The 26,419-nt window shown below is 47.1% G+C and overlaps 7 protein-coding genes and 1 long non-coding RNA gene across 10 annotated transcripts in view; 4 read left to right on the top strand and 4 right to left on the bottom strand.

The window, feature by feature from the left end:
* Window positions 1–1,649: 1,649 nt before the first annotated feature.
* Window positions 1,650–2,486, bottom strand: CG13581 (uncharacterized protein). Its single transcript, NM_138077.3, has one exon. It carries the CDS (start codon window positions 2,391–2,393, stop codon window positions 1,767–1,769), a length of 627 nt encoding a protein of 208 aa, NP_611921.1. The 5' UTR covers window positions 2,394–2,486; the 3' UTR covers window positions 1,650–1,766.
* Window positions 2,487–7,078: 4,592 nt separating this feature from the next.
* Prosalpha4T2 (Proteasome alpha4 subunit, Testis-specific 2) lies at window positions 7,079–8,576 on the top strand. Of its 2 annotated transcripts, none has more exons than NM_001299915.1 (3): window positions 7,079–7,270; window positions 7,335–7,564; window positions 7,745–8,576. In NM_001299915.1, exons 1-3 carry the CDS (start codon window positions 7,169–7,171, stop codon window positions 8,169–8,171), a joined length of 759 nt encoding a protein of 252 aa, NP_001286844.1. In that variant the 5' UTR covers window positions 7,079–7,168; the 3' UTR covers window positions 8,172–8,576. The 2 variants fall into 2 exon arrangements, with proteins under 2 accessions (NP_001286844.1, NP_611920.1); NM_138076.4 differs by having other exon boundaries at window positions 7,745–8,491.
* A 512-nt stretch (window positions 8,577–9,088) lies between these two features.
* Window positions 9,089–10,113, top strand: Ssl (Suppressor of Stellate-like). Its single transcript, NM_079124.3, has 3 exons — window positions 9,089–9,174; window positions 9,232–9,753; window positions 9,814–10,113. Exons 1-3 carry the CDS (start codon window positions 9,164–9,166, stop codon window positions 9,938–9,940), a joined length of 660 nt encoding a protein of 219 aa, NP_523848.2. The 5' UTR covers window positions 9,089–9,163; the 3' UTR covers window positions 9,941–10,113.
* A 573-nt stretch (window positions 10,114–10,686) lies between these two features.
* lncRNA:Yu (long non-coding RNA:Yu) lies at window positions 10,687–11,273 on the bottom strand. Its single transcript, NR_037745.2, has one exon. It is a non-coding gene; the product is annotated as a long non-coding RNA:Yu (long non-coding RNA).
* Window positions 11,274–12,331: 1,058 nt separating this feature from the next.
* Crtp (Caldesmon-related protein) lies at window positions 12,332–14,838 on the bottom strand. Its single transcript, NM_079997.4, has 2 exons — window positions 13,958–14,838; window positions 12,332–13,905 (listed from the first exon to the last, which is right to left on the bottom strand). The coding sequence occupies exons 1-2, from the start codon at window positions 14,748–14,750 to the stop codon at window positions 12,461–12,463; spliced, it is 2,238 nt and encodes a 745-aa protein (NP_524736.1). The 5' UTR covers window positions 14,751–14,838; the 3' UTR covers window positions 12,332–12,460.
* Window positions 14,839–15,407: 569 nt separating this feature from the next.
* On the top strand, window positions 15,408–16,100 carry CG13590 (uncharacterized protein; the record flags this gene model as incomplete). Its single annotated transcript, NM_138075.1, has 3 exons — window positions 15,408–15,467; window positions 15,527–15,844; window positions 15,897–16,100. 3 exons carry the CDS (start codon window positions 15,408–15,410, stop codon window positions 16,098–16,100), a joined length of 582 nt encoding a protein of 193 aa, NP_611919.1.
* A 400-nt stretch (window positions 16,101–16,500) lies between these two features.
* Window positions 16,501–17,142, top strand: CG13589 (uncharacterized protein; the record flags this gene model as incomplete). The annotated part of the gene is made up of 3 exons (NM_138074.2): window positions 16,501–16,560; window positions 16,617–16,934; window positions 16,996–17,142. The coding sequence occupies 3 exons, from the start codon at window positions 16,501–16,503 to the stop codon at window positions 17,140–17,142; spliced, it is 525 nt and encodes a 174-aa protein (NP_611918.2).
* Window positions 17,143–18,699: 1,557 nt separating this feature from the next.
* CG13579 (uncharacterized protein) overlaps window positions 18,700–26,419 on the bottom strand; it is a 35,365-nt gene continuing 27,645 nt past the window's right edge. For both annotated transcript variants that reach the window (NM_138073.4, NM_001274240.2), the window contains exons 2-9: window positions 26,088–26,316; window positions 25,906–26,031; window positions 24,962–25,078; window positions 22,743–22,815; window positions 22,221–22,672; window positions 21,531–21,662; window positions 21,273–21,398; window positions 18,700–20,613 (exon numbers count right to left, since the gene is read on the bottom strand). In NM_138073.4, the coding sequence (NP_611917.2) occupies window positions 19,909–20,613; window positions 21,273–21,398; window positions 21,531–21,662; window positions 22,221–22,672; window positions 22,743–22,815; window positions 24,962–25,078; window positions 25,906–26,031; window positions 26,088–26,309 (1,953 nt within the window). In that variant the 5' untranslated portion in view covers window positions 26,310–26,316 and the 3' untranslated portion in view covers window positions 18,700–19,908. The remainder of the gene's footprint in view (window positions 20,614–21,272; window positions 21,399–21,530; window positions 21,663–22,220; window positions 22,673–22,742; window positions 22,816–24,961; window positions 25,079–25,905; window positions 26,032–26,087; window positions 26,317–26,419) is intronic.

Genomic DNA, 26,419 nt, shown 5'->3' with positions numbered 1-26,419 from the left:
CGGGACTTTAAATGACTGACTCCGACCGAACAATTGCTTTTACGAACCGCATTGATTGCTCAGAATTATATTTTTGCATTGTTTATTTCCTCGAGGGCGGGATGGTGTTCCACAACCGCACCCAAAAACCCGGACTTGCCAACTGGCCAGCAGTGATTCGGAATCGACAACCGCAGAACCCAAACTTTTACGGCCAAGTTAGTTTTGTCCGATGGGGTGCGGGTGGGGGGGGGGGGGTGGGGGGGCACTGCATGTTCAGCATCATATCCTGGGCTATTGAAGTAATAAAAATTACCACAAAATGTTCCAAAATTCCATCTTTGCCTGCCCGCTGACCCATAAATTCCCATCATATTCAGCGAGGGCCAAGAAAGTGTGGTATTCGTAAAGCATTCGGCTCCCAGCTATGTTGGCCTCTTTTCGGCCAAATAAATTAAATATGGCCCTGCGTAGGATTAGTAACTTGTGTATGCCCCAGCATTAATCAATCCCAGTTTGTGCGTAAACATGCGAAACTTTCGACCAGCAGCGAAATCGAAAACAAATAGACGCAAAGCGCTGGAAAAGAATACAGCGGAAATTTATTTAAAGGTAAATAGAACCGACAAAACGCGAAACAAGCCAAATAATAATAAACTTCAGTTCCGCTGGGAGGGAACTGTTGTTTGCAATCAGGCAAGCCCGACCATCCAACCATCCAACCACCGAACAACCCAACAGCCCAACAACCAGGAACCGCAGACAGACCAGAGGATCCGAGGAGCCGGTGATCCGGAGGGGTCGGTCGCTGGTCGGAATATGCTGGATGGGCAGGACGGGAAAGTTGGCAGAGCGTCTTGGTCGGCGAAAGTTTGCGCAGCTCAAAGTGCTTCGGATGCAACAATGAAACTCGAAATCTGCCATGAATGGTCTGAAGTGCAGACAATCAGCGACAGAGGACAGAGGACACAGGACAAGCGAACCGGGTGAACTTAAAGCATTGCGCCATGGAACGAAGTTAGTAAGTTTTAGAGCCAACGCTCGGAGAATGCTCATTCCAGTGGCGGGTTGGCGGAAAAATTGCAAAATTATTTGAAGAAATGTTACAAAACAATTAAAAAGTTGCCGACTTTCATGAGTCAATCAAAAGAGAGGCAGCCGCAACGAGTTCCGCTGCGAGAAGTTGCCCAACTTTGGCCCACTTTGAATGTCAGACAACAAGCATACGCCCCGTTGTACGTCATGCGAGCGGCAGACTAATGCAATTGTCCTTGCTGGATTTCATTTTCCGTCCAACTTGAAAACTGCTGCACTTTCGAAAGCGCCAAAACAACAAAGGTCGGCCTGTCGGAAAGTGGCGCTGTCAGTGGAGCTCTTTGCTCTTGGCTCTTGGCATCTGCTCCACACATAGCCCGGGATGAGCTCGTCGAGGCGCACACCAGATGCGTTTGCCGGATGGATTGCATGCAACCATATTTGATAGAGTTATTTCGCCTTGCCAGGTTTGGACATTCTTTCATTTAATAAAGTTTTAATATCGCCCTTGGGCCAAATCAAGCCCAACTGAATTATTCTGATCTAAACTGGCTGGCCCTTCCCTTTTACGTTTTATTAGTTTTTGCAGGAACGCCGAATATTCAGTTGGGATATAACTAAAAACTTTATTGTAAATTTTTTTTTATTTATATTGAAAAGCAAGAGGTACGCATTCTAATCCGAATATTTTAGAGGCCTCTGTGGATAGAAGCATTTCATTGAAATTGGGCAGGACAGGACGAAATGCTGTTCTAATCTCGCCTGGGCACGCGCTTCTGCAGGAGATCTGACTCGCGGTGGAACCACCCATATCGCCAGCTGGTGGCCTCCGGATAGTTGTACTTGTCGTCTGGGCTGCGTTCGTACCGCCGCTCCAGGTAGGTGGTCCTCTGGCCACTCTGCAGCAGTTGCAGCTCAGCCGCCGGCACGGCCTTCATGGGATCCACCGCGCTCTTGCCAAATCCGGTCTGCTCCAACTGGGACAGATGGTACAGGAAGGCCGCGTGCTCGGAGGAGCGGCGAGTGCGGCTGGTCACAGTATAACAGCTCCGCACGGGAATGCAAAAGTGCTGGGTCCTACTGGAGGCAGTGTTCCTAGTGGCTCCAGAGCCTGGCGTTGATCCTGGCCTGGGAGTAGCACCCACACTGGACTTTATCACCAGTTGTGACCTAGCACTCGCTAGTCCTGCACTTTGATTTTGAGTTGATTTCGTTTTCGGTTTCGATTCCGATTTCTGCGCTGTCTTCTCGGGAATTGTATGATCTGATAGATTAGAAGAAGCTGGAGAAGTCTTGGCCACATTGTGGGGCTTCTCCGTGTGCAACGCGGAAATAGATGGCCTTATATTTCTTGAATTAACTGAAGCTAGTCGCTGCATAACTTTACTTTAAAATTTGGACGCTAATTGTTTATTGTGTTTATTGTGGGATATAAGCTTGTGTTGTACACCAAAGACACATTTTTTGACTTTGATGGAAAAGGGATAGACCGGCTGACAGGGCAACAACTTTCGGCCTTTTACTTTTGTGGTCGGAAACCTCTTAAATGTTTTCATGGCGAATTTTAAGTTTATTTTATCTGCTGAACCGCAGAAAAAAGTACCGTATCAAATGTAACTAATATTTCCGAATGGCCAGCGTGAGTTTGTGCTGAAGCACGTTCTATAAATGCCAGCTTTAATTCCCAATAAATGGTAATCTGCAACTGGATTTTCGGTTCCCTCGTAACCCGAATTTGTGTTTATTTTCAATTTGTGTGGTGGTGGTGAGAACATATAAGGTGGATTATACACAGATAAGAGCGCTCCACAGACACATCTCTCGCGCGCTTCCGTGTATTTTTAGCCCGGCCCAAAAGGAAGCGTGTCCCACACGGTGGCCATAAAAATATCTCAGATATGTCGCCACACTGTGAAATGTTTATATGCATGGGGTCGTGTGTCGTGGTGCAGTTGCAGCAGGAAACTCCATAAGCCCAAAGAAATCGACAGGTCGTTCCCTTCCACTCCCTTCCATTCCCATCCCTCCCTCCTGCGACGCCCAGGATATATGTGGTGGAGCATTGATTTGGAGCCGTTCCAATTGGCTTGTTTATTTCCGAGTCACTCCCACCTGCTCATTCGAAGGGTTCGTTAAAGGTGTTTTGGTAGTTTTTCGGGACTTGGCTTTGTTTGTGCACCTCCTTGCCACCTGAACTTGCCTCCAGGAATCCAGGAATCCAGGAAGACTGCATAAATTAGCCGCACGTTGGGTTTTGTTTCCGGTCCCAGCTTTGCTATCTGTGGGCATCGCAATATATCACCGAAACTCGATACTTTCGCTGCGATTGCGAGTTCTATGTGACGTTTGATACAGTATCGCAGATCGATTCCGCCCAATGCGATATGATAGATGGGCGTGGTGTCAGTGCAATCCCCTCGGAACTGAAAAATTGAACGACTTGCAACTTTAATAAGACGAAAGTGCGCGACAGCTGAAGCACTCGCTCCTTCCTCCAGCTCGCTGACCATTAGTGGAAACCCACTCCACTCCACTTGACTCTCTTCCATTTCCATTTTCCTTCGCGTGCTGCATTTTTCTCGATTTCCCATCAATACCTTTCCCTGCCCTCCTTAATTCGCGCGGCATTTGTCGCCATTTGGCTTTCAGTAAGTCGGCAAATGCGGAAAGGCGGGAAATCGGGGGCCGCTCCGCTGACTGATGGAGCTGCAGTTGCACTTTGCTGCAATTGGTTGCACTTTATTCGCGGTTGCGTGGGAGGAACTCGGAACTCGAAACTCGCAACTTGGAAATGGAATTGCAATTGGCGGCGGGCGGGCTTAAACTTCTAAATTGCATTATTGCCAGTCCTAAACCAACCCACGTAATTCGCAGCACGGCAACATCTCGTTTGTAATTAAACGGAGCGCTGTGGATAAGCGATTGCCCCTCAAGTAATATGAGCTCTTCGGAATGCTCTGCACTTTGAGCTCCATCCGGAGGATAACCGGAAACCATAGGATAAAACTTACCGAAGACCACTCAATTAAGATTTGGTTGCCTTATAATTTGGCGAATCTTTAAAATTTCGGCGGAATCTTCTTTGGCTGCCGAGAAGATGAGGATATTATCGCAGGCTGGAGCAAACGACCTGATATCCGAGACCTGAGTGGCGGATGCCGTGCACCAGGCCAAAGTTCGTTGACGCAAAATGGCACTTTGGGGCCAGGCACTCACAACATCTACATTTCCATAAGCAGAAGCAGCAGGGGATGAGCAGCAGCAGCAGGTCGCGCATGATTCCCTGGAAGGACTATGTCAACAATGGCGTGTGCATTGCTAGGTTTATTAAAAAGGGCTCAGGTGAATGCCTGAGCACCCCGCTCAAAACACCCCGCGCTGTGTTTACTTAGTTGAGACACACGCAACGCTACATATACGTAATATAGAGATATGTACAGACGCAGCCGTGGGAACCAGGAGCCTCTAGTTTTCCGACTCGGAAGCAGTCTGCCGGCAATGGTCAAAGGTCATTTGCATTTTGCCATCGTCAGCTTGTCCTGGCCAACCAAACAAATACAAACGTTCGACGTCTGTGGGGGAGGGGCGATGGATACAAATACAAGCTGATTAAATGGCCGAGATTGAAGGGGAGGCAGAAACATATACAAAGACCTCGGCAGCTCCCAAAGCCAGTTTAAAGCCATTGAAGTACCTTTTCTAATAAAAATGCTCCTTAACAGAGGGATATTTAATAAATGGAATTTTTGTCTCTACCTAATTTTATATCAATATTTCACCATTAAATGGATAAGATAGGAAAATAATAAAGACGGAAATAAACTGTAGAAGGAATTCGTCTGGAACAGTAATGAAAATCATATATTTTGTATATTTACACAATGATTAATTGTCAACTTGCTGAAATATGCTTTTTTCGCATGCCACATGCCACAGGCGTTCGAGGTCTGCCAACATTTTCACCATGTAAACACATTACCACCGACCCATTCCATCTCGATCGCATTCCCATTCCCAGTTCCACTCCCAATCCCAATCCCTATCCCAATGCCAATCCCGTCGTGTTCAAATCGCTCGTCATTAATTTCCACACATCGGAGTGGTGGGAGCTCGAGAACAATGAAAGCACTTGAAACTGTGCTCCAAACCTTGTTTATCCGCAACAGCGTCCTTAACTTTTATTGGGTCTTTAGTTTGGACGGCGACGGGGGTTTAAGTGGGTTTTGGGGTTTCGGTGCTGAGTCCTGGCTGCTGCTGGGTTAGAGGCAAGAAAAACAACAATCAACACCATTTGACGCTACAAATTAAGCTGGGAGCAAACAAATCGTGGCAAGTTCCCTCGGCTTTGCCCGCCAAACTTCTTGCTGTTTTTAGCACATGTTGTTGCCTGCTTTTATGTGGCTGTCTCGTCTGCTTTCCCGCTTTTCCGCCTTTCCGCTTATGGCTCGACTCAATCCCATCCCAGCCCCCGAAAAGGAAACCCACTCCACTACTCGATTGTCTCAGGGGCAATTCTCCCTTCGATTGGCAATGCTCACTATTTATGGGGCAAAAGTGCTTAATCAAGTGCCAAGCGGCAGGGGCACGCTCCGAAAACACGGCGTATACTTAATTTACGCACATTGCCTGGGGCCAAAACATTCCTGAGTGCTAATGAAGCCATGGTCTTAGCATCGAAAATTCTTATTTAATTAACAAGTTGAACAAGAGCTTAACTGTTAATGGGGGACTTTGCACATTATAAGTGTGTATTTAGTTATTGAAAAAAAAAAAAATGAAATTAGTTCGCTCTATCGTAAAAACAAAGAGATATTCCTGTTTTCATTGTTGAAAGACAGAATGGTGGCCAAGCGATATACCTACATATATATACCTCTATAACCATAAATCTCGAAAATATTTAACTATTCAAGTGACGAATTCGTGTTCTGTATTCAAATGGGTCCTGAAGTTTTCCGCGCTTGAATCGTTAACTCGTAACTTTGGAAAACACGGATTGTGAATGCTTTCGCGCTTGGCGCCGGCTAATGCATTTTGATTGTCAATTTTGATAAATGGCCTTATTAATTCATTTAGCGCTTGGCCCGCGGCGAGGGTAATAAAATTTTAAACAAAACGCGTGGCCATCAATGCATAAAACATATTTCCGAACTGCGAACCTTTGCATGGGCGACAACGTGTGTAAATTGGTAAAATAATTGCATTTTTGTGATTCTATTTGCTGGTCGTTTGTTTGCAGTTCTGCCTAATTTATTTATTCGGCAGCGGCACTTTTGGCAACGTTTGTTTTTGGGAATTGGCTATATTCGGCTGGAACGTGCCTAATCCTGGTGAGTATGCGCTACACCTAAAGGACCTCTTTTGTCCCCACTCCTCCTCCGCGGGCGCACGGCTGTCATAAAATGTTAAATATAAATTTATGCCAACCTGCGCGCTGCCGGCATACTAAGCACCGCATCAGGACGCAGGACTCCGTGCTCCGCGCTCCGTATAGTCGCAAAAGGACGACTCTCCGGCGGAGTCCTTCACCGGTTGGCCAGGCACATTAGCAAAATGAAGCTGTTTCGATTACGATTACATTCGCCAGAGATTTGCGCTTTTGTTGCACTTTGCGATTTTGTTGTCAGCATTTCAGGCGGGGAGCAGATGCCAAGGACACAGGACCTCCTCAAGTAGGGTCTTGCTGGAAAATCGTACTGGGGGATAAGGTAGGCCGACAAATTGAAATATTCGCAAAATGCGGCTGAAACAGTTTTAATGTAATTGCCCCAATTTGTTGTGACAACGATAATCCGATTAACACGATAATTGTTAATTCGCCTATGGATTCGATTATGTAGATTTGCCTTTGTAGCGGATTACCTCATTATTAAAAAAATGATTTAATTGCATAACAGTTTGAGAGGACACTAATAGAAAACATAAAATATAAATAAAAGCTAGTAAAAAGTACATTTTATGATAAACGAATTGAAGAAAAAATGCAATTAAAACAATATGTCTTCAAAAGGGGTAATTATGTTTTCATAAAATTGATTAAAAGTGGATTTCCAGTACGCACCTAGCAGGCGTTTAGAAGTAGCACAGATACTAAAATTTCGATCTTATACACAAAGTACACTCCATAGTATTTCAAATAAGTAGCCCCACTTCAATGGCTCAGCGATACGATCGCGCGGTGACCATTTACTCACCCGACGGTCACCTGCTGCAGGTGGAGTACGCCCAGGAGGCCGTCCGAAGGGGTTCCACTGTGGTAAGTCCTACCTGGAGGCCACCCGCACTTGCCTATTAGTTAATCCTCCAAATACTAACCAAAGATGGGTCTGCGCACCAACAACGCCATTGTAATCGGCGTGGAGAAGCGCTCCGTGGGCGACTTGCAGGAGGAGCGCATGGTGCGCAAGATTTGCATGCTCGACGACCACGTGGTGATGACTTTTTCGGGTCTCACCGCGGACGCACGGATCCTGGTAAGCCGCGCCCAAATGGAGGCCCAGAGCCATCGTCTGAATTTCGAGAAGCCCACGACCGTGGAGTACATAACCCGGTGAGGAAGAGCACTGCCTACACAGGGAAAAGTATGCAGTGAATGAGCTGAGTTGCAAACCACAAAATACTCATGCATACTTTTTCCTGCCCTTTCGAAAAAGTTAAGAACTGTTCTCTCAGTGCATCCCCCTAGGCAAATTTGGATTTACCTTTTATGTCCTTTCCGCTTCCCATGCAGATACATAGCCCAGCTGAAACAGAACTACACGCAGAGCAATGGGAGGCGTCCATTTGGATTGTCCTGTCTGGTTGGGGGCTTCGACGAGGATGGCACTCCGCACCTGTTCCAAACGGATCCCTCGGGCATCTTCTACGAGTGGAGGGCCAACACCACCGGCCGCTCAAGCCAGCCGGTCCGCGATTACATGGAGAAGCACGCGGACGAGATTCTGACCATCGCCGACGAGGCAGCGGCCATCAAGCACATAGTCCGCACCCTGGTCAGCGTGTCCTCGCTCAACCACACCCAAATGGAGGTGGCTGTGCTCAAGTACCGCCAGCCACTGCGTATGATTGATCACCAGGTCCTGGCCGATCTGGAGCGAACCGTTCGCAGGGAAATTGAAGACGAGGCCGAGGCCAGTCGGCGGCCCCGTGCTCCCTAGTTTTGGCCGGCCACCCTGATCCATTCTGTTCGCCATGGCCCCTGGCCATTTTCATGACCAATCAAAAGTTGATAACCGGTCGTGCTCTCTTTTTCTGGGCAATTCAATTTCGGCCGGGGAGTTGGAGAAAAGTAATCAGCAGGAAAAATGTGTAAAGCGGGCAAATCACTTAATTTGTCTCCAGGGCGTATTTGTTTACTTTATATCCCTCTCCGGCGTAGACGCGTACGCTCCTTTCAGGCCAACCAAGTTAAAAAGTTTTAAGTGAAAATGCGAATTGAATTTGTAGAGGAAAAATAAGAAAGTGCGCGCACACATGCAGAAAATGTTTGTCAATCGAGATGGTTTCTCTTGATTGGGTTAATAAATTCCTAGATGCCAAGGAATGCTCCTTGATCCTGATGTAAAGAACATTGTTTTCTGAAGGCATCTTTACATTAAAGCAGGTCTTTTCCCATTGCAGAAGTACTGTCGATTTTTTCGCCGTGAGTTCCATTTGCGATTTCCTGCTCCACCTACACTGGGCTCCCCAGGCTGTCATATTGGCCGTTCAAAGTTGAGTCCCACTCATTTCCTGAAATCAAGTGCTTCAACCGAAAGTGGGTTTCATGGGTTAAGGTGTATGCTGTTATAAGGGTATGACCTGCCTGAAGGGTTCATCAGGGCAGCATCAATGATGTCAATAGTGGAGCACCGCACCCTTCGTTTCCCCTTGAGCAACTGGAGCATCAGGACTACGTTCTGGTCATTACAGACGTGTTTTGCGGCCTAGGCTTCCAAGAAAGCCAGGCTTCTGGCTAGCCTTGCCGATTTGACGAGTTTGAGGTCTTTGTGAAGGGCATCGAGTCCTCGGGCGATAAAGGGTTTGGAACACTGCTGCCCTGTCGCAGCCCTGACATTTGAATTGTTGTCACTGAGCTGTCTGTCATTATGAAATAGTAGGTCTCGTCATTTTGCACTGTACTTTTTCATTATATTTTATTCGAGTGAGCATGTCGTGTCCGTAAGTAACTAGGTTTTTCCTATAAAAATCATAGCAAATTACACCAAAATCTTTTAGCAGGAGCATCGAGATACCAGATGGCAGTTGGATCGATTGGTTCCTGGGAATCAAGGGCCACGAATTCTCCTGCCGGGTGCCCAATGAATACATCCAGGACAAGTTCAATCTGACGGGCCTGGAGTTCGATAGCCAGACACTGGAGGTAGTCTTAGATCCGGAGTTCGACAACGAGGACTGGGACTGCGCCGAAGAGAAGAAGCTGTATGGCATGATCCATGCACGGTACATCGTTTCGCCGCGTGGCATTGAAGATATGCGATTAAAGTACGAAAGGGGGGACTTCGGATCGTGTCCGAGAGTCTTTTGTAAGAGGCAGAAAGTCCTGCCAGTGGGCCTTCACGACGTGTGGGACAAGGCCCAAGTTAAGATCTATTGCCCTAGCTGTAACAACGTCTACATCCCGCTACCCCACAATGGAATGCTGGACGGAGCCATGTTCGGGACCAGCTTCCCGCATATGTTCTTTATGCAGCTGCCAAGCTTGATACCCTCTCCGCCCGTGGAGAAGTACATCCCCCGGTGAGTAATTCTTCGAATATAATCCTTGTTCTTTTCTACACAAAGCACTTGCACTTCCAGTATCTATGGCTTCCAGTTGCACAAGAAGGCCCTGATGCCGCCCGAATCAGCAGAGTCCCCGCCAATAAAGGTCGAATCCTCGGTCAGCAAGTCGCCCTCCTGGCTAAGGAATGTCCCGAATTTTTAACTCCACACGAACAAAGCACACAAATGTTGGTTTGGTCTGTTGTTGCAATTAAACAGTTTCCCCAATGCGTTGATATGGCCAGCGACCACTAACACATGGGTGCACTCTCTCTGCCCTAAACACTTCACACCATTCGGTCCACGCTGGCCATATCAAGCAGTCATTCGAAAAGCAAAGCGTACTTGCCGTTAATAGTGGTAATCACCTGGGAGTTCGGAAGTGAAGCAGCTTTAAGCGGCCTATTCATCCGCTTAGTGTTGTCAGACACTGCGAGAAAATGGTTGGAAAGTTCTGTTGCACGGTCTAAATATAATTAGGATCCTCTACTACTCGAGAATTGGCATCAAGTGCACAAGGATTAAGGATCTACACTCCAAACGTTGAGTTAGATTATATTTCATCCCTGTGTGCGTGCTCCTTAAGTTCGCTGGACTTCGCAATAAAAATCCACTTGGCGGCACAACCTGCTAAGCCGATAATGGGAATTACGTTGAGCCGAGGCGTGGGCAGGGATTCGTGAATTTGCAGGAGGAGCCGCGTCCTGTTACTGTTCCTGTTCCCGATCCTTTGCCGCTGGCATCTCCAATAAGTCATGCCTTTATTATTATTTACTGCCGCCCTGGCGCTTTCATTTTCAGTTTTCCACGCCACTCGACGCCTTTTTCCTTCGAGTGGAGAAGAGCGCCTTTTCCGCTTTTCTCCATGGCGCCACCACCCTGTTTCTCGCACTTTTCACACTTAATTTCATTAAGTAATCATTCATACTGCAGCTTTTATTGAGTTTTAAACTGGCGGACCGTATAATGAGAATGTCTGGTGGGTGGAAAACGCGGGAAAATGAAAAAGCGCAGGATGCGAGCGTTTTGTTTTACATTACAATCGAGATGGCAATGTGGCTGGACTCGGATTCCTTTTCTCTGGCGGGACCTTGTGGATTCTTTGCCACCTGTTGTCCGCATCCGCCATTACTTATTCATAGTAATTTCTAGAGACCCCATCGAAATACAGAAAGACAGCTCGCCGTCTCATTTTCCACGTATTTATCCAATTTCAGACGGAACACGTCGGTCCGCGTGGGCAAACAAATCCGATTGCTGTTCTTGTAAACAAAGTGTCTGCACCCGATTGGAAACTCTGTTCCTGGTGCAGCTGTGTTTCCATTCTTCCGCCAGTGTGTTTTCAAGAATGGTCGGGTATTTGATTGTATCGCCGCAGGCTCCACCACATCTATCCACCAGTGGAGCCCAGTGGGAATACCCAGCCACCAAGCTCCCTGCCCGCTTTCAGAAAGATGTTTTCCGAGTGCCGCAAAAGCCCCCACTGAAATATTATTGTGTACAGGCTTTTCAAAATATTTTGACTCCCTTCGCTGGGCACACAATAAATACAATTCGAACGAGGTCTTTAGAATTTCAATTTTACGAATGATTCCTGGGCTGTGGAATGCACAAGAAAAAGTACGACTTTAATCCGATGCAGATAGAAAATAAATAGGAGCAATCGAAAACTGCATTTCTGTTTTGCTCTGCTGTAGATATACATATAGTTTAAGAACTCAGGTCATTAACTTTCCCCCCTCGACTCTTTATTCCCTAGACTATATCCATTGTTGCATGCAACCAAATTGGGACTTCAAATGTTTCATTATCTCTTTGGCTGACAATCGGTCCATACTTCGCATAGTTGACGTAATTTTAAGACTCTCCTCTATTAACCCCGTTCGGGCTAAGCGGTTCAGCAATTTATGGTTAATGGCACTAAATTGGTTAACTTTGGAAGGCGGCAACTTTTGCAAACTTGCCAAAGGAGAGTAAGACGGCGGTTCCGTTAATTTGGAGCCGAGCGGTTGACCAAGCCCCGAAAGACAGCTGCAAAGTCCTAGGAGCCGGCTGATTAACCCATTGGGACGGATGGCCTGCTCCAGAAAGGACACGGCCGTAATTATCCCGGCGAGATTGGCCGGCCGGAACACTCAGTCCACTTCACTCCGCCGGAGGACGCTGGGTTCATCAGCCTGGTTAGCAGCTCAAATTAAGTTACGGGCGGAACGCCGGACATGTCTGCCCGGTAATAAGCTAAATGAAAACAAAAATGGATGTCACTCAGTGCCGCAAGTTGATGAAGATGAAGCAGGAGGTCTTTGAGGTCCTGGGGTGGAGGTCGTAACCCAATAACTTTGGCCACGCATTAATGGGAATTTATGAAGCCGGCCACTCTACGCCGGAGATTCTGCGCTAAACAAAGCGCGTAAGTGTCGCTGGAAAGGGTTACTCACCAATCCTCCGACTTCGCCGAGAAAATGGCAGAGGAAATGGAAAACTGGCAAAGGGGAAGAGAAGTCCTTTTGCGCCAAGTTTAAGTGCTTTTAAAAAACCATTAACGTCATTTCCTCAGCTGTCTGGCTCCATTCGATGATGGCCGAGCATCCTTTTTTCTATATTTATCTTTGCCAACGGAAAACATTAATACAATAAGACCGAGAAACGTAAATTTTGTTAAAGTGGATGCGATGATTCCTGGTTACTTGGCTTTTTTCTTTGAATCTGGCTGTAGGGATCCGGATCCCCAGGTTCCAGTGGGATTGGGCACGGGTGCTGGCCTATCGTTACCAGTTGGAGGAGTTGCCACCGCGGAACCAGCTCTTTTGGAGTTCCTCTTCATCTTACTTCTCACTGGAGGCTGGGATTTGGGAAGGGGCACATCTTTGGCCTCGGCAAGTTTTGGTTCCGGTGCAGTGGGCTTGGATGTGCTGATGGGTGGACTAGTAAGCGGAGGAGGACCTTTCAGGCTGGAACCTGATTCCCTGGAATTGGGAGCCAAGTCTGGTTTGTTGAGGGTAGTCAAAGCCTTGCCCACAACACTTCGGAAATTGGGCTGTACACTTTTGGTCAAGTCCGGCATGGGCGGCAGCTTCATGGAAAGCTGGCTGATTTTCCTCTGGTTATCCAGCGGGTCATTGTGGATCACCTGCATGGGACCGGGACAAGCGGCGACCGTAGGAGTATCCGTATAGCAAACATGACGGCCATAGTCAAAGGACTCTTTGCTGTCCGTGTCGGGCATTCCCCTTCGGTGAAAGCAATTGATGGGACAGGAGGCGACACAGGGAATGTATGGCTTCTCCACCTCGGCCAGCTTCTTGATCTTCACCGAGTTGCAGTAAATCTGGTGGCGATCGGCCACCTGCTCCTCGCGGCACTTCTCCCGCTGCTCGTACTTGCGGTACGCCAGTTCCGCCTTGGAAAAGAATCCTGGCCAGCAGTAGTCCCTTAGACTGCTTCTCTTCACCATCCTGCCCTCTGGTCGCATGTCCAGCTGGTTCTGCCGCTCGTAGCGATCTACGGCGGTGGCAATGGGATAGAGAGGTCGCCCCACCTTTCTCGACTCCTCCATGATCTCGACCGCCTGCTCAAAGAACTTCTTGTCATCCTCCAGGTATGGATCCTCATTGCAGGCGGCCAGGTTCATTAGCTCGGCGCGCCGCTTCTCGAGGAACTCTTCCCGCTGGCCAAAGAGAACGTTGCGCAGCTCCTCCTTTACCTTGTCCCTCTTTCGCTTCTGAGAGGCATCGAAGAAGCGATTCGCCTCGGCGTTCTTAAGGCGGCGCGCCACATGGAAGCGCTGCAGCTCCTGCTGGCGGCGGAGCTTCTCGGCGTCCTGCTTCCGCTCCAATTTCTGATACGCACGGCGCTCCTTGGCCAGCATCTCCCTTTCGCACTGACGCCGGCTGTCGTCCACCTGCGTCTCAAAGGCATGGCGGTCCTCCGCGTCAATCTGGCGCTCTTCCAGCTTCTTTTGAAGCACTTGCTGCGCCTGGGAGACACGGAGTGCCTGTAGCTCCCTCTCCTCCTGACGCTTCTGCCGCAGCTGCTTCACGTGGCTTCCATAGCGACTGTCCAGATTGCGACTAGCCACGATGTAAACACAGTTGCGCCGGTCGTCAATGGCGTCGCAAATCCGCTCGTCTGGGGATGAGGAATAATATGAATATATCCAGTTCTGCTAAATAGTACTTACGTTCTGCAATCTCCGCCTTCTCTTGGAGGGCCTCCTTGTAGGCCTTTCGATTGAAGGCGATTTTCCGGGCCTTCTTCTCTTTGAGCGCCTTCTCCTCCTTGTCCTGCAGACACTTGTACTGAGCCCGATCCACCTGCTCCTCGAAGACCCGTTGCTCCCGCTCGGCCTCCCTGATCCTTGCCCGCTGCGCGATGTCCGCCCGCATGAGCTCGGCATGTTCCATATTCTTCGCGGTCTGCCTGGCCACCTCCTCCTCCTCGGTGGCGTGGCCGAAGGGCACCAGGGCCGCAGGACACATCTCCTCATCGGCCCTTTCCTGGGCACGGGCTGCCTCCGCTATCTCCTCGTTAAGGGCCTCATTGTACTTCCTCTGATGAATCATTTCGCTGTAAATGAGCGCCTGGTGCAGAGCGCGGGGTCCGGGCTTCAGTTGATCCAGTAGACGATTGGCTCGCAAGATCCTTTGCTTGCGCAGCCGCTCGTCCGCCAACTTTGTGTCCACATCCTTTACCACTGCCATGGCTTCCTTGCTCTGCGCCCTAGCTGATTTCTTGACCTTCGGAGCATTGGGATCTGTGAACAGGCTGCAAAGAAGCTCGTTGCCGTCCTTCAGGTACTGCCGATACCTGCGTTCCTCCTCGACGGCCTCCATTTGGGCATGCTTCTCATCCTGGCGAGAACGTCCCTTTATGGCTGCAAACCGCTTGGCCGAGATCACCACCGGATGCCGCGTAAAGCGCTTCCGGACAAAAAGTCCATCGGGACCCACTTCCTTGGGCTTGCACACATTCATTTTGGCTATGGCAACATGAATATAGGATCAGTTCGTAATGTTGTTGATTCGGCAAGGGTGTTGTATGTATGATCTCCTCAGAAAACAGGAAAGCTTCGCTTATAAACAAAATATATGTCAACACCTGGACTACTGTGCTTCCATATCGATTTACCTAGGTACTTTTGTTATTTTCTGCATGGGTTACGCGCAAAGAATAAATAATGGCCAAGTTCAAATTAGAATAGATGGATGATTCAAGTGAAAATTGAAGGTCACTTTATCCAGTTTGTCGGAATATTTTTCGATATTTTAGGGCTTGCAGGTGGTAAGCGACGTTCATAACATTGAAGTTCATGTTCCACTTCCGGCTATTCGATTTAAGGCCGCAGTTTGCTACGAATTTGTATTTCACCTATTTAGAGGAATATTAACTTACTTCGAGTGTCAAGTGGTTTCGAGTTTTCGATCAGTACCAGCCTCTAAAAGTGTATTGGCTGGTTGCATTTGGTGTTATTGAAACATTTATTAACCGTTTTAAATCGATATTTAATGATAATGTAATAAACGCATTCTCCACTTAACCATCAATTCAATTTGATCAAAAATAGAACACATATTCAAGCTAAAGAGCCAGGTTACGTCAGTTATCCACGGGTGGTCGACCGACCAAGAGCCATGGATCACAAGGTTTTCATTTTCGCCGTTTCGCTATTAGTGGCCTATCTAAGCTGCGGAGTAAGAAATCGGATTGTAGGACCTAATTACATTTCAATTAAAGCTACACATTCCATCAGGAGGCGCCCTATCTCAAAATGACAAATGCAGTGTGCAAATCGTATAACAAATCGTGGGTGGTTGTTCACTACTGCCGCCTGAAGGCCTATTCTCGAGCCAAGACCAGCTTGAATATAAATGTCACGTTCGTGGAGCCGGCCAGAAATATATCAGTTCACTTTAAGACGATGAAAAAGGCCAATGGGTATAAGCCTTTTTTGTTCGACTACACCTTCGACGCCTGCGAGTTCATGCGAAGGCGCAACCAGCCAGTGGCCAAGATCATCTGGTACATGATCCGGAACGTGTCCACCATCAACCACACCTGTCCCTATGAGGTGAGGTCTCCTCAAACTGCTATTTAGGGACATAACCCATTCCATCTTTCAGGGCTTGCAGATGCTGAGCGACTTTCACAAAGTCGACATTCCTGTGCCACTGCCATCTGGGGACTATCTACTAATGGTCGACTGGTTGTTCGATGGCAAAACGCAGTTCGCCACGAATGTATATTTCACATTTATAGAGGACTTACTGCCGACGAGCTCGAAGCACAGAAGGGGCAGTAAGGAGTTCCCCGTCTTACGGAACTGATATTCGGTTGCTATTCACAAAAATACGAAAATTGTAACGACACTAGAATTTGAATAACTAACAAAAATTGCATCGAGACCCTTTTACTCAGATACTAACTGACTTCACAACTCAGTTCCCGAGAACATTGGTTTTTGAAAGGGAAGTAGATCCTGTAAAATGGAAAGTATAGATTTATTTTCTAGGACTCAGAAGTTCACACGCGTCCAACAGAAGTATATATGCAACTGGTATAATGATCTTCGATGTACATACATAACCATTACGTAATTTTCCAGTCGAATGGCTCCATGATACATCGTTTTTACCACATCTGCTAATAGGGTTTCAACTAAAATTTGTATTTAATGAAGCTTATTTACCAGTACACCGTCAGTTTTCAACGGAGTGGTAAACAGCCATGAATCGTAGGCGGGCCGCTTTTGTTGTTTCGGTAATACTTGGCTTTCTGGTCTGCGGTGTAAGAGATCCAATAACATATTATATATTTTATAAATACTTGAAAGCTTCCCCCAGGAGGCACCCCTTGCTAAAATGACGAATGCTGTGTGCAAGTCGTACAACAAATCGTGGGTGGTTGTTCACTACTGTCGCCTGAAGGCCTATTCCCGAACCAAGACCAGCCTGAACATAAATGCCACATTCATAGAACCAGCGAAAAACATATACCTTCACATGAAGATGATGAAGAAGGCCAATGGGTATAAGCCCTTTTTGTTCGACTACACCTTCGACGCCTGTGAGTTTATGCGAAGGCGCAACCAGCCGTTCGCTAAAATCGTTTGGAACATGATCAAGAACGTATCCACGGTCAACCACACCTGTCCCTATGAGGTGAGATCGTAGTTTGACGTATTTTAGCCCAATTTCGTCGGGTTGCATTTGGATATTTCAGGGCTTGCAGATGCTAAGCGACTTCCATCACATTGATGTTCCCGTTCCACTTCCGTCTGGAGACTACTTACTTCTACTTGATTGGATCTTCGACTTCAAGCCACAGTTCGCTACGAATGTATATTTCACCTTTGTGGAGGGAATGTGAAAAGTTCCAATCTGAAAGCGATTTGTAATCAAACTTTTCTCTGATATCTGCGAATGTTTAGATGGCCCGAAAGTGACTTCACCCCTTGGTAAATATCATCAGAAATTTTATTAATTATGTATCGCCCTGTTACTATATGGTTAAGTAAGGATCGAGATTATAATGCTCTTTGTTCCAGTACCACCTCCTACAGGAGACTTCTTACTCCATCAATCCCATGGAAAAATCAACTGTTCTGTGGGAAAATATTGTAATAATAACAATTTTCAGTTCGACGCAATGGTAGTTATTACAGGGATTTGGTAGCCAGTAACATGATTTCTTGCCAAATAAGACTAGATCTAGTTAATCCCTTTGTTTCTCGATTAGTTTTCCATCAGTTTTCCCTAGCTGGTTCATCAGCCCAGCTGGGAAAAGCTACGCGAATGGCATTCAGGAGGTCTTGTTTGGGTTCCGGTTCATCGCACAGAATAATACAAATCGCAAATCTTTATGCAAGAATTAGCACACCGATATTGATTTCGAAATAACGCCAAAATATTGTTAATTGGTCAATTTAGCTCGCGTACTTTGTATCGCACTAAACATTTTGTATCCCGCTAAACATTTACAGAGAGAAAGCTTCTATTTGCGCTATTTTCATATAACTCCCGCAATTAATTGGCGCCATAAATCGTATTTGAAGACCGGACCTGTTCCACAGCAGCACATGATATGCTGGCCATCCGCAATTAGATGAACCCCAATTAGTGTTAATCAAATTAGGCAAAAACCCGGGTAAAGCAAATGGCGCTCCATCCAATTCCGGCCGGCGTCAAATTATACAGGGAAACTCAGATGGCACACAAATGGAATCAAGAGGGAAAAGGAAAGTTGACTTTCATGCGAAAAGTTTTCCGGAGCTGGGCGTGAATTCCTGCACCCAAAATGTTCATGGTTTTCGGGGATTGGATTTCGCGAGGGGGCGCTGAGGGCGTGGTCAGATGCCAAACACCGGCGATTATTGTTCCAAAATGCAGCGGAGCGTGTAATTTTTTGGGCACGGAAGAAACGCAAAGAATCCGCATCCACATCCAGATTTAGTTTGAGATTCAAATTGTCCAAAGAAACCATTGGACGAGACGGGCAAGGGAAGGCGAACGCGGCCTCTGAAAATTGTTTTGCGAAAATTAGTTTTCAAACTTTCTCGTCCGTTTATCTTGCATTTCTGACGGCCTCGTCCTTTTTTGTACCTTCGTCCTGCGGGCCAAATGGAAATCTAAGCGCAGTGTGCGATATTAATTTGCATTTCGGCCTTGTTGTCATCTGGTTTGTGGTGCCGGGAATTGGGGCGCGGGGGCTTCGTGGCACAATAAAAATCAAATTTAAATAATTTTTAATTTATTTACAGCGTTTCGGTCGAAAGTTGTCGATGTTTTTGTGTAATTGGGATTCTGCGGCTGTTTCGTTCTGGGATCCATTTGTTGGCTTCTTTTTCGACGCTTTCGGCATAATTGCCTCGAAATTACCTTTTGAGTGAGACAGAGCCAAGGAAAAACGAGACTTTATGCAAATCGCTTTAGGGATATTTATTTATTTCGATTTGAATCCTCTGCCTATGAAATACATTTGTTACACACCGCTCGTTTATTTAACTAAAGTTAGACTTACTTAAACGGTAAATTTATTTGGCTTTAACTAGTCAATTACTTAGCTACAAATAAAAATTAATTTAACAGCAATGTCCACATCAACCGACTTAAATTCTTGACAATCACAAAGTTAGGATTTGATTTTGATTCGTCGAACAGTGAGTAATTTGGTGTATACGACTCGAGCTATGGAACTACAACTATGATTAACCACAACGCTTTAAGGTCCGCCGATATCAGAGTCTACGTAGATCCTTAGTCCCTAAGTGGTGGAGAATTTGGCGAAGGGCTTCCGAATGTCGAGCGGGTTCTGATAGGAAAGTCTGATATCTCTGTTTCCATATATCCTACGTTTAATTTAGCCGACGCACGCACAACAACTAGGATTATATTATATGTTACTGGTAGGTATGTATGTTGGGCTGGGAAACTTAGGGTATCACAAACATTGAATGAACACTTACTATGGTTAACTTCTGCTTAACTCGGCTAATTCCGATTCCCCAGATCCATGTATAGTAAAGAAAGTCTAGCTAATGGTATTGAAAGTTCTCAGATGGACAGCAATCATTCAGGTTATAACCAACACAGATTACTTTATATAAAGAGTGGAATATCTGAGGATAGGTGCTATCTTTCATATTCTTTTAGTTAGGCTTCAGGGCGCTTTCTACAGGCCATGGGTATTTTGCGAATCTCAGAGACTTTAAATTGAAAACCCAACCAAAGGACCTCCTAGATCTTAAGCCTAATAGAAAACACACATATTATGGTTTGATCATGCGGTATTATATAGACACTCACACGCACATACACCTATGGAATCTTATAGATACTCGCTCGCTCTCACTCCCTATTCTGTGCATGGTTATACCATATCCTGGACATCCTGGAGTACCGTATCCCGGCATCCTTGATCCCAGTGCCCTCTGTGATCCTACTTGCGATACTCGGCCATTGGAAAGGCGGACTTCTCCGGCGGCGGACTGTGGCAGGCAGCGCGAATCCGGCTGAAGCGCAGGCTGCCCGTGTGGGAATGGAGACGCGTCTTGGCCTGCTGGTGCAGCGGATGGTGCGAGCACTTGGCCTGCCTGGCCAGCAGTTGGTTCTTGGCCAGGATCACGTCCTCGGCGTACTAGATGTCCGGAATGCTGCGACCGCAGGCCAGCTTGCCGGAGGACTCCCCATCCCCGTTGGCGGCCTTGCTCTTGGCGCAGTTTACGTCGTGAAAGAGGTGCTCGCACAGCTTCGGCTCCGAGTTGGAGAACTTGCCCAGCTCGGCAGCCGTGGCTGCTTGGCTGAGGTTCAGGTTCAGCTGCAGATCGCTGGCCTTGCTGAAGGAGGTGGTCTGCTGTTGGTGGTGCTGCTGCGGCTGGTGGATCTGGTGGACCAGGTGGTGGGCGTAGGGCAGGTGGGGCGGCAGGTGCTTCTGCATGGCATTCAGGTTGCCCGAGCTGACGGTTCTCTCCAGGATCTCGCCCCAGTACTTCTCGGAGAGGCCCTCAATGTCAGGCCTCGTGGTGGAGAAGGTTTCCGTGGCCTGGTGATTGTGGACTCCTCCGCCCATTGTCCCTCGGATGTACTGGGAGGCGCTGCGGCTGAGGCTGTTTGTGCGCGAGCGGCCGCAGATTCCAAGGACGGAGCCGCCAATGGAACTGGCCACTCCGCCGCCAGAGCTGGGACCTCCACTGGATGGACCTCCACCTCCTCCTCCTGCTCCGCCCGGAGGACGGGATGATGGCGGCTCCGGGGGAATCGGAAGCGTTGTGATTTCGAAATCGTTAGCATTGATGTGACAACAGCCTGATTTGTGCTCGGGCGTATCCTCGTGGGGGAAGCACTGAAACGGCAGGGAGGCATCATAAATTCCGACTCGCACAAAAATTAATAAGGATTTTAAATGCGCATTTATTCTGGCAGAGCACAAGGTTGGGCCATAAATATTCCACAGACTGACCCCGGCTCTCCGGAAGTAAATCATGCAACTTGACTGCGTTTACCAAAATGGAATCAGGACCTATGGGATGGGGTTTGTGGGGCTACGAGGATGTAAATGCCGTCTTAGATTTGCTCTTTCATAATTCAAAATCACTTTGCAGGACCTGCTATTGTTGTTGCTGCGTCGGTTGATTGTTTACTTTGCCCGGGTCAGTCTGCCAGCATTCTGGAGCTTACACCTTCGGTTACGGATTTATGGGGGCTTTCGGGAGGATGTAGCTCCTGTTTTTGCAAACTTTGCGCTGTGCAGGAGGAAAATTTGCGAGCTGCAGGATGCACTTGGGCGAAATACCCATATTTGGGCTTGGGGATTGGCGTTCGGGGAGGTCAATGAAAGTGTGCACGTGGTGTTTGGAATAGGGATAAGCGAATCAATCAATCAGGGCTTATGGCAGATTTGCTGCTGAAACGGACAGTGAACATCGCTCCAGATCAGAGATGCAGTAAATTAGCGCCAGAAGAGGAGATTCATCTTCCCACTGTTGGATACCCGATACTCACTTTGTTCGGCATCAGCTGGCGACTCATGCGGCGGAAATCGGAGTTCAGCAGCCAGTACATGAACGGGTTCCACAGACTATTGCTCAGCGCCGTCCAGGTGACCAGGAAATCGAGGAACGGCGGCAGCTGTGGACGGACATAGAACATTAAATGTCACAAAATCAAAACTGATGAGCCACGCGTGACCTCATTATGTATGCGCCGCGTTGTACGGAGCACAAAGCGGTCACACAATAATCCTTTGTACAGGACACTTGCCTTGGATCCCGTGCAGGCGGTGACTATTTCCTGAATCGTCCACGGAGTGACCATCACTATGAAGCCCAGTGAAATGGCGGCCATCGAGCGCGAGGTGGATCCGCTGGAGTTCTTCTCTTGGATGGGAACAATCTGTGGGAATGTTTGCGGCGATTGAATTAAAGTGACTATTGTTGATTCAATTATGTGTAGATACTGCCCAAACGAAATTTCTATTCCTGTTTATTAGCAATATAGTTGAGTATTCTATATATTTTCAAATGCAACTTCTGCTGCTTTCTATTTTGCTAAAATGTAATATTGGCTTCTGGAAATATTTTTATGCACGGAAAGTAAGTAAAGTAACTTGCACAACTCGAGTTCTTTTTTAAGTGAGTTTTAGTTTAGTTTACCTGAGTTCTGGAATTTAATTGAATTAGCTGGTACCAATATTGAATAGCCCGTTCACAAATACTAAAAGCTGTTAACACTTCTTTAAGTTCTGCGAGTGCATACTGATAGACCCAACAATTTGTTTGGCGATGCCGAGAAAATTCTATTTACTGCTAACTTAATCCCCAAATCGCCCGCCTGAGCAAACTGTTGTGGAGCCCGCCCACTTCATCCTCTTTCATCCTCCTTCATCCATCTTCATCCTTTTGGCCAGCAGGCCACCTGGCTTCCTCAGTTCACCCGGTTCAGCTGGCTCACCTTTTTGGTAATCTTGTTTGTCATGTTCGGCATGCCGGCCAGTCCCATGCTCATGGCCATGCTGAGATGGCCCATAACGGGCGGTCCATGATGGTGGGGGTGGCCGTGGTGGTTGGGGTGGTTTGGGTGACTGGGGTGGCTGGGGTGATGCGAGTGGCCGTGGTAGAGGTGCGAGTGCATTCCCGCCTGCTGGTGATGTTGCTGGTGCTGGTGCATCTGCAGCTGCTGGGCGGCGGTGGGATGTGGGTGCGGATGGGGGTGGTGGGCGGCCGCCGTGAGGGGCATGGTCGGATCGTTTAGCCGGAAGCGGCTCATGTGGAAGCTGGAGCCGTAGCAGTACATCAGCACCATCGTCGTGGGAAAGTAGAGGGCGCACGTGGACAGTATCCTGTAGGATGGCTTGCTGTAGAAGGGCTCGCAGGCCATTAGACCCGTATTGTTGAAGTAGTAACCTGCGCATATAGTTTATGGTTTGACGTGTTCGAGAGCACATTGATGTCGGGCCAATCTCGGGCAGCTCACCTTTGGGCAGCACCAGAAAGCCAAACACCGTCAGGCTGATAATCCAGGTTAAGCTCAGTATGGCCACGCAGCCCTGCAAAATGAATACACAATTAGTGGAGCACATTTCCGCCAGGTGCGGTCTGATTTATGACTGGCGAAGGGCTTCAGGCACGTATTCCCTGCATTTCAGGCCAATATGGCCAATACTGAATTGAAAATGAATGAAGGTTGGGTAATTCATATTAAGTGTTTATTTAGCCGGAAGTGGCTTATATCACACTAAGGCGTGCAGATAAGTCGGAAATTCCCTCTTCAACTTTCTAATTTGCTAAAATTCCACTCGCTTCACTGCACATTTCGTCTGACATTCAACAAGGGAGTCCAAGAGGCCAAAAATAGAATTACAAACTTTTGATTATGCCAAAATCACTTGGTAAAGGGTGCAGACCACAGAGGGAAAGCGATACTTCCGCTCTTTGGAAGTGGAAAAGTGCTGCCACAATCGCACTGACTGGCTGAGTTACTAAATGCAGCATTCTGACATCCTGAATGGGAAAATGTTGTCCACCTGTCCACCTGAAAAAATGAAAATGGCCCCATCCCAAGTGCCAAAAAGTCATGGAAAAAAGGGAAGCTCAACTTTTGTCCGTGTCTCTTTGAAACGGACCATGGCTGTGATTAATTTAATTTACGCTATCACATTTAAAACTTTTCCCGAACGAAACAAACAAAGCAGGGCGATCTCAAACAGTTGGGTACAATTTTTGAAATGTAAATATTATTTTTTTTTTTTGCAGGATTGCAGGAGTTTTTCGTAGAGCACAACCCGGCGACTGCTGAAGTTGTAAGGATAGTCAGCAAATATCCTAGATAACAAAATAATTGAATTTTCAAGTGCATTTAATACAAATTGTGAGTGGCGAACAACAAGACGAGTTTTGAGTCAAGCTGTTAAATTCACTATAAATAAAGAGATATGTCCAAGACTGGCTTTGAATTTATGGCACTTTTGAAAGTAAGCAAAAACGAAAGTCAAAAGTTCCCAATTACCATTACCGAGTTCCGCCGAGCATTGGTTTTTCAGCATCCCCAGTATTTCGCATTCAGCATCCATTTATTAATTTTCGACACTGCGCCCATCATTTTTACAAATGGGGCGTGGCAGTGCGCCAATTTCGCCCACTCGTCCAGATGGCATGAAAAAACCGAAATGGCGCCGATTTTCGGAGCATACAAAATTGTTATGTAAATTTATTTTCCACTATTGGTACTTTCCCGTTTTCCAATTGTTTTATTTGGCCTGATGGCATTTTCCTTTTTTAGTTAGTTTAGTAATTACAACTGTTTGCAAAATCCCCAAGCAAACAGCGAGAAATTAAGACTGTAAATCAAAAAGGTTAAATAATCATATATGTAAGCTAAAATCTGTTTGTTAGCTTGAATTTTGCGGGAAATGGATTCTAAACTATACATTTATTGATCGCCAATTTCAGCTGAAACAGTCCCGTTCATTTGGGACAAGGACATTCGGACTTCGGTGTTCTTAGCCGACTGTTGGCCTCCTAGTTTTCGTTTGTTTACAGTCCGGGAGCCATAAATTACGAAGGGGGGAATGGGAAATAGGGTTGGTTGAGAGCTCGTTTGCTGCTCTTTGGTCCTGGCTGCGGTTTCCGTGGGAGGTGCCGCTTCATTTGCCTGCCTGCGTCCTGGAAAAGGACTTTGCTGTGGTCGTCGCCCTGTGCCGAAGTCATTGCGCGTAAAAAATCTCTAGGCCAACTTTGCTCCCTTTTTTTTATCCACATTTTATACACTTTTCGAATGTCTATTCGACTTGGCCCCCGTTGTTTTTTTTTTCGGTTTTGTTGGTTTTTGCCAACTTTGCTTTTTCATTCTCCATGATGCTTTGTTTTGCACTTGCTCTTTGGCGCTGCCCACCCATTTTTTGCCTGTTTAATGACTGTCAAGCTGCTTAAAGCCCATTATCCTTATTTATGCTTGCGTAATTGGCTCGCCGACCATATTGTGTAGTTGCTGTGCGGTGCTCTTCCCATTGTTATAGTCGATTTTATTGGCGCGTGATTTCTCGTCATTATGCCGGAGCTTTGTTTATTGTCCTTCCGAGCGCGAGCGCGAGTGCAAGAACAACAGGATAAGGATCGCCGAGGAGCGTGCCTTATCCGGGCAACCCAAAATAGAAGTTCCCTATCGATGCGAGGCGATAGGACGTGGAATCTTACCTTCTTGCTGGAGTGCTGGTAGTAGCGGCGCGGATGCAGGGCACACATGTATCTATCGACTGCCATGCAAACCAGGATGACGGCGCTCTGCTGGGAAAGCGCCCCTCGGAGCAGGGCCTGGAAAACGCGAAAAAGCCAGAAAATGCGTTAGTGCTCGTTTAGAAGTTTATTATTTGTATTATTGCTTTCGGCAAACTTTTTCGCTTGTCGAGGCGAATCGAAAAACTTTTAATAAAATTATTAATCGTCAGTATGTGTTTCAATATTTGTGAGAGTTATGCGTGGAATGCGTGCATGTTTTACCAATAACCCTAAAGTGGCAGTTGGAAAATTCAAATTTTGTGAAACGACATCGTATAAAATATATAACAAGAGTCTGGTTCCCATGAAAATAGTTGTATGAGTGTTAACTGGATTTTATTACAATGTTTACAACTCTGATTTTCATAAAAACCCAACCTTTTTAAGCATGTATGCAACAATTGTTGTGATGGATTCTAGGTGATTTCGTTGCATGCTTTTTGACACTTGATAAGTGATAAACTAACAGTTTCTGTTGCACACCCTAACCACGATGCCCCCTGTCCACCGTCATGATAATTAATGGCACAATGGTTTTTCCATGTGCACTAGCTTCCTAACCATATGGCTGGGATAACTTTCCGCTTGTCACACCTTCTGCATCGGAACCCTGACTCTTACCGCAGAATCCTACACACTCTCGACCACGTTAATACTAGCATTACACATTGTTCCGCCCGTTAATCGGGATTGTCCGTTTCCATCACCGCCATTTATGTCCAGTAATTACTGTGCATTGTTAAGAGAGAGTTAATTGACCGCAGTGGCAACAGCCGCAAACGGGAGACGGGTGTTCCATAACAAATTATCGCACTTCCGCCCCACTTGTTGACCTGGTGTTGACCCACTCTTGACCCGCTCACCTGTATCTGACAGAAGATCTCTCCGTATGGCCAGCAGTGGAACAATGCCGGCATTAGACCGAATGGTGTAATTAGCAGACCAATTGTCAGGTCATTCAGGGCCAGCGAGGTGAGCAGATAACGGGGCTACAAGGAGAGACATAAGATGTACAAGGTGTTAAGCCAGTGACTCAGCCTCCCACCTGTTGGTGTATGTAGGCCGCATAGCGGCGGTTGTTGATGACGAAGATGACCAGGCAGTTGGCCCCGATGACGCCCAGTGTGAGGACCAGGATGAGCACCGCCTCGATGGTCTCCGCAATCCCTATGTGGGCGATGAAATTGTGGCCGGAGTAGCGCGGATGCGAGCAGCTGGAGTTCTTCACGGCGGGTGCTACCAGGAGAGAGCCAGTCTTTAGATCCATGGCAGAGCTGCAAGAAAGGATATGAAGGATATGAGTCTCTTCGGAAGCTATTAAAGTGTAAGCGAAAAAAGTACAGCAGCACAAAGTCCCTTGACAACGTTGAGCAATCA

This window comes from Drosophila melanogaster, chromosome 2R, assembly GCF_000001215.4.
Source record: "Drosophila melanogaster chromosome 2R".
Classification (NCBI taxonomy): domain Eukaryota; kingdom Metazoa; phylum Arthropoda; class Insecta; order Diptera; family Drosophilidae; genus Drosophila; species Drosophila melanogaster.
Note: the sequence above shows the minus strand (reverse complement) of the source record. Positions and strands in the feature narration are given on the sequence as shown.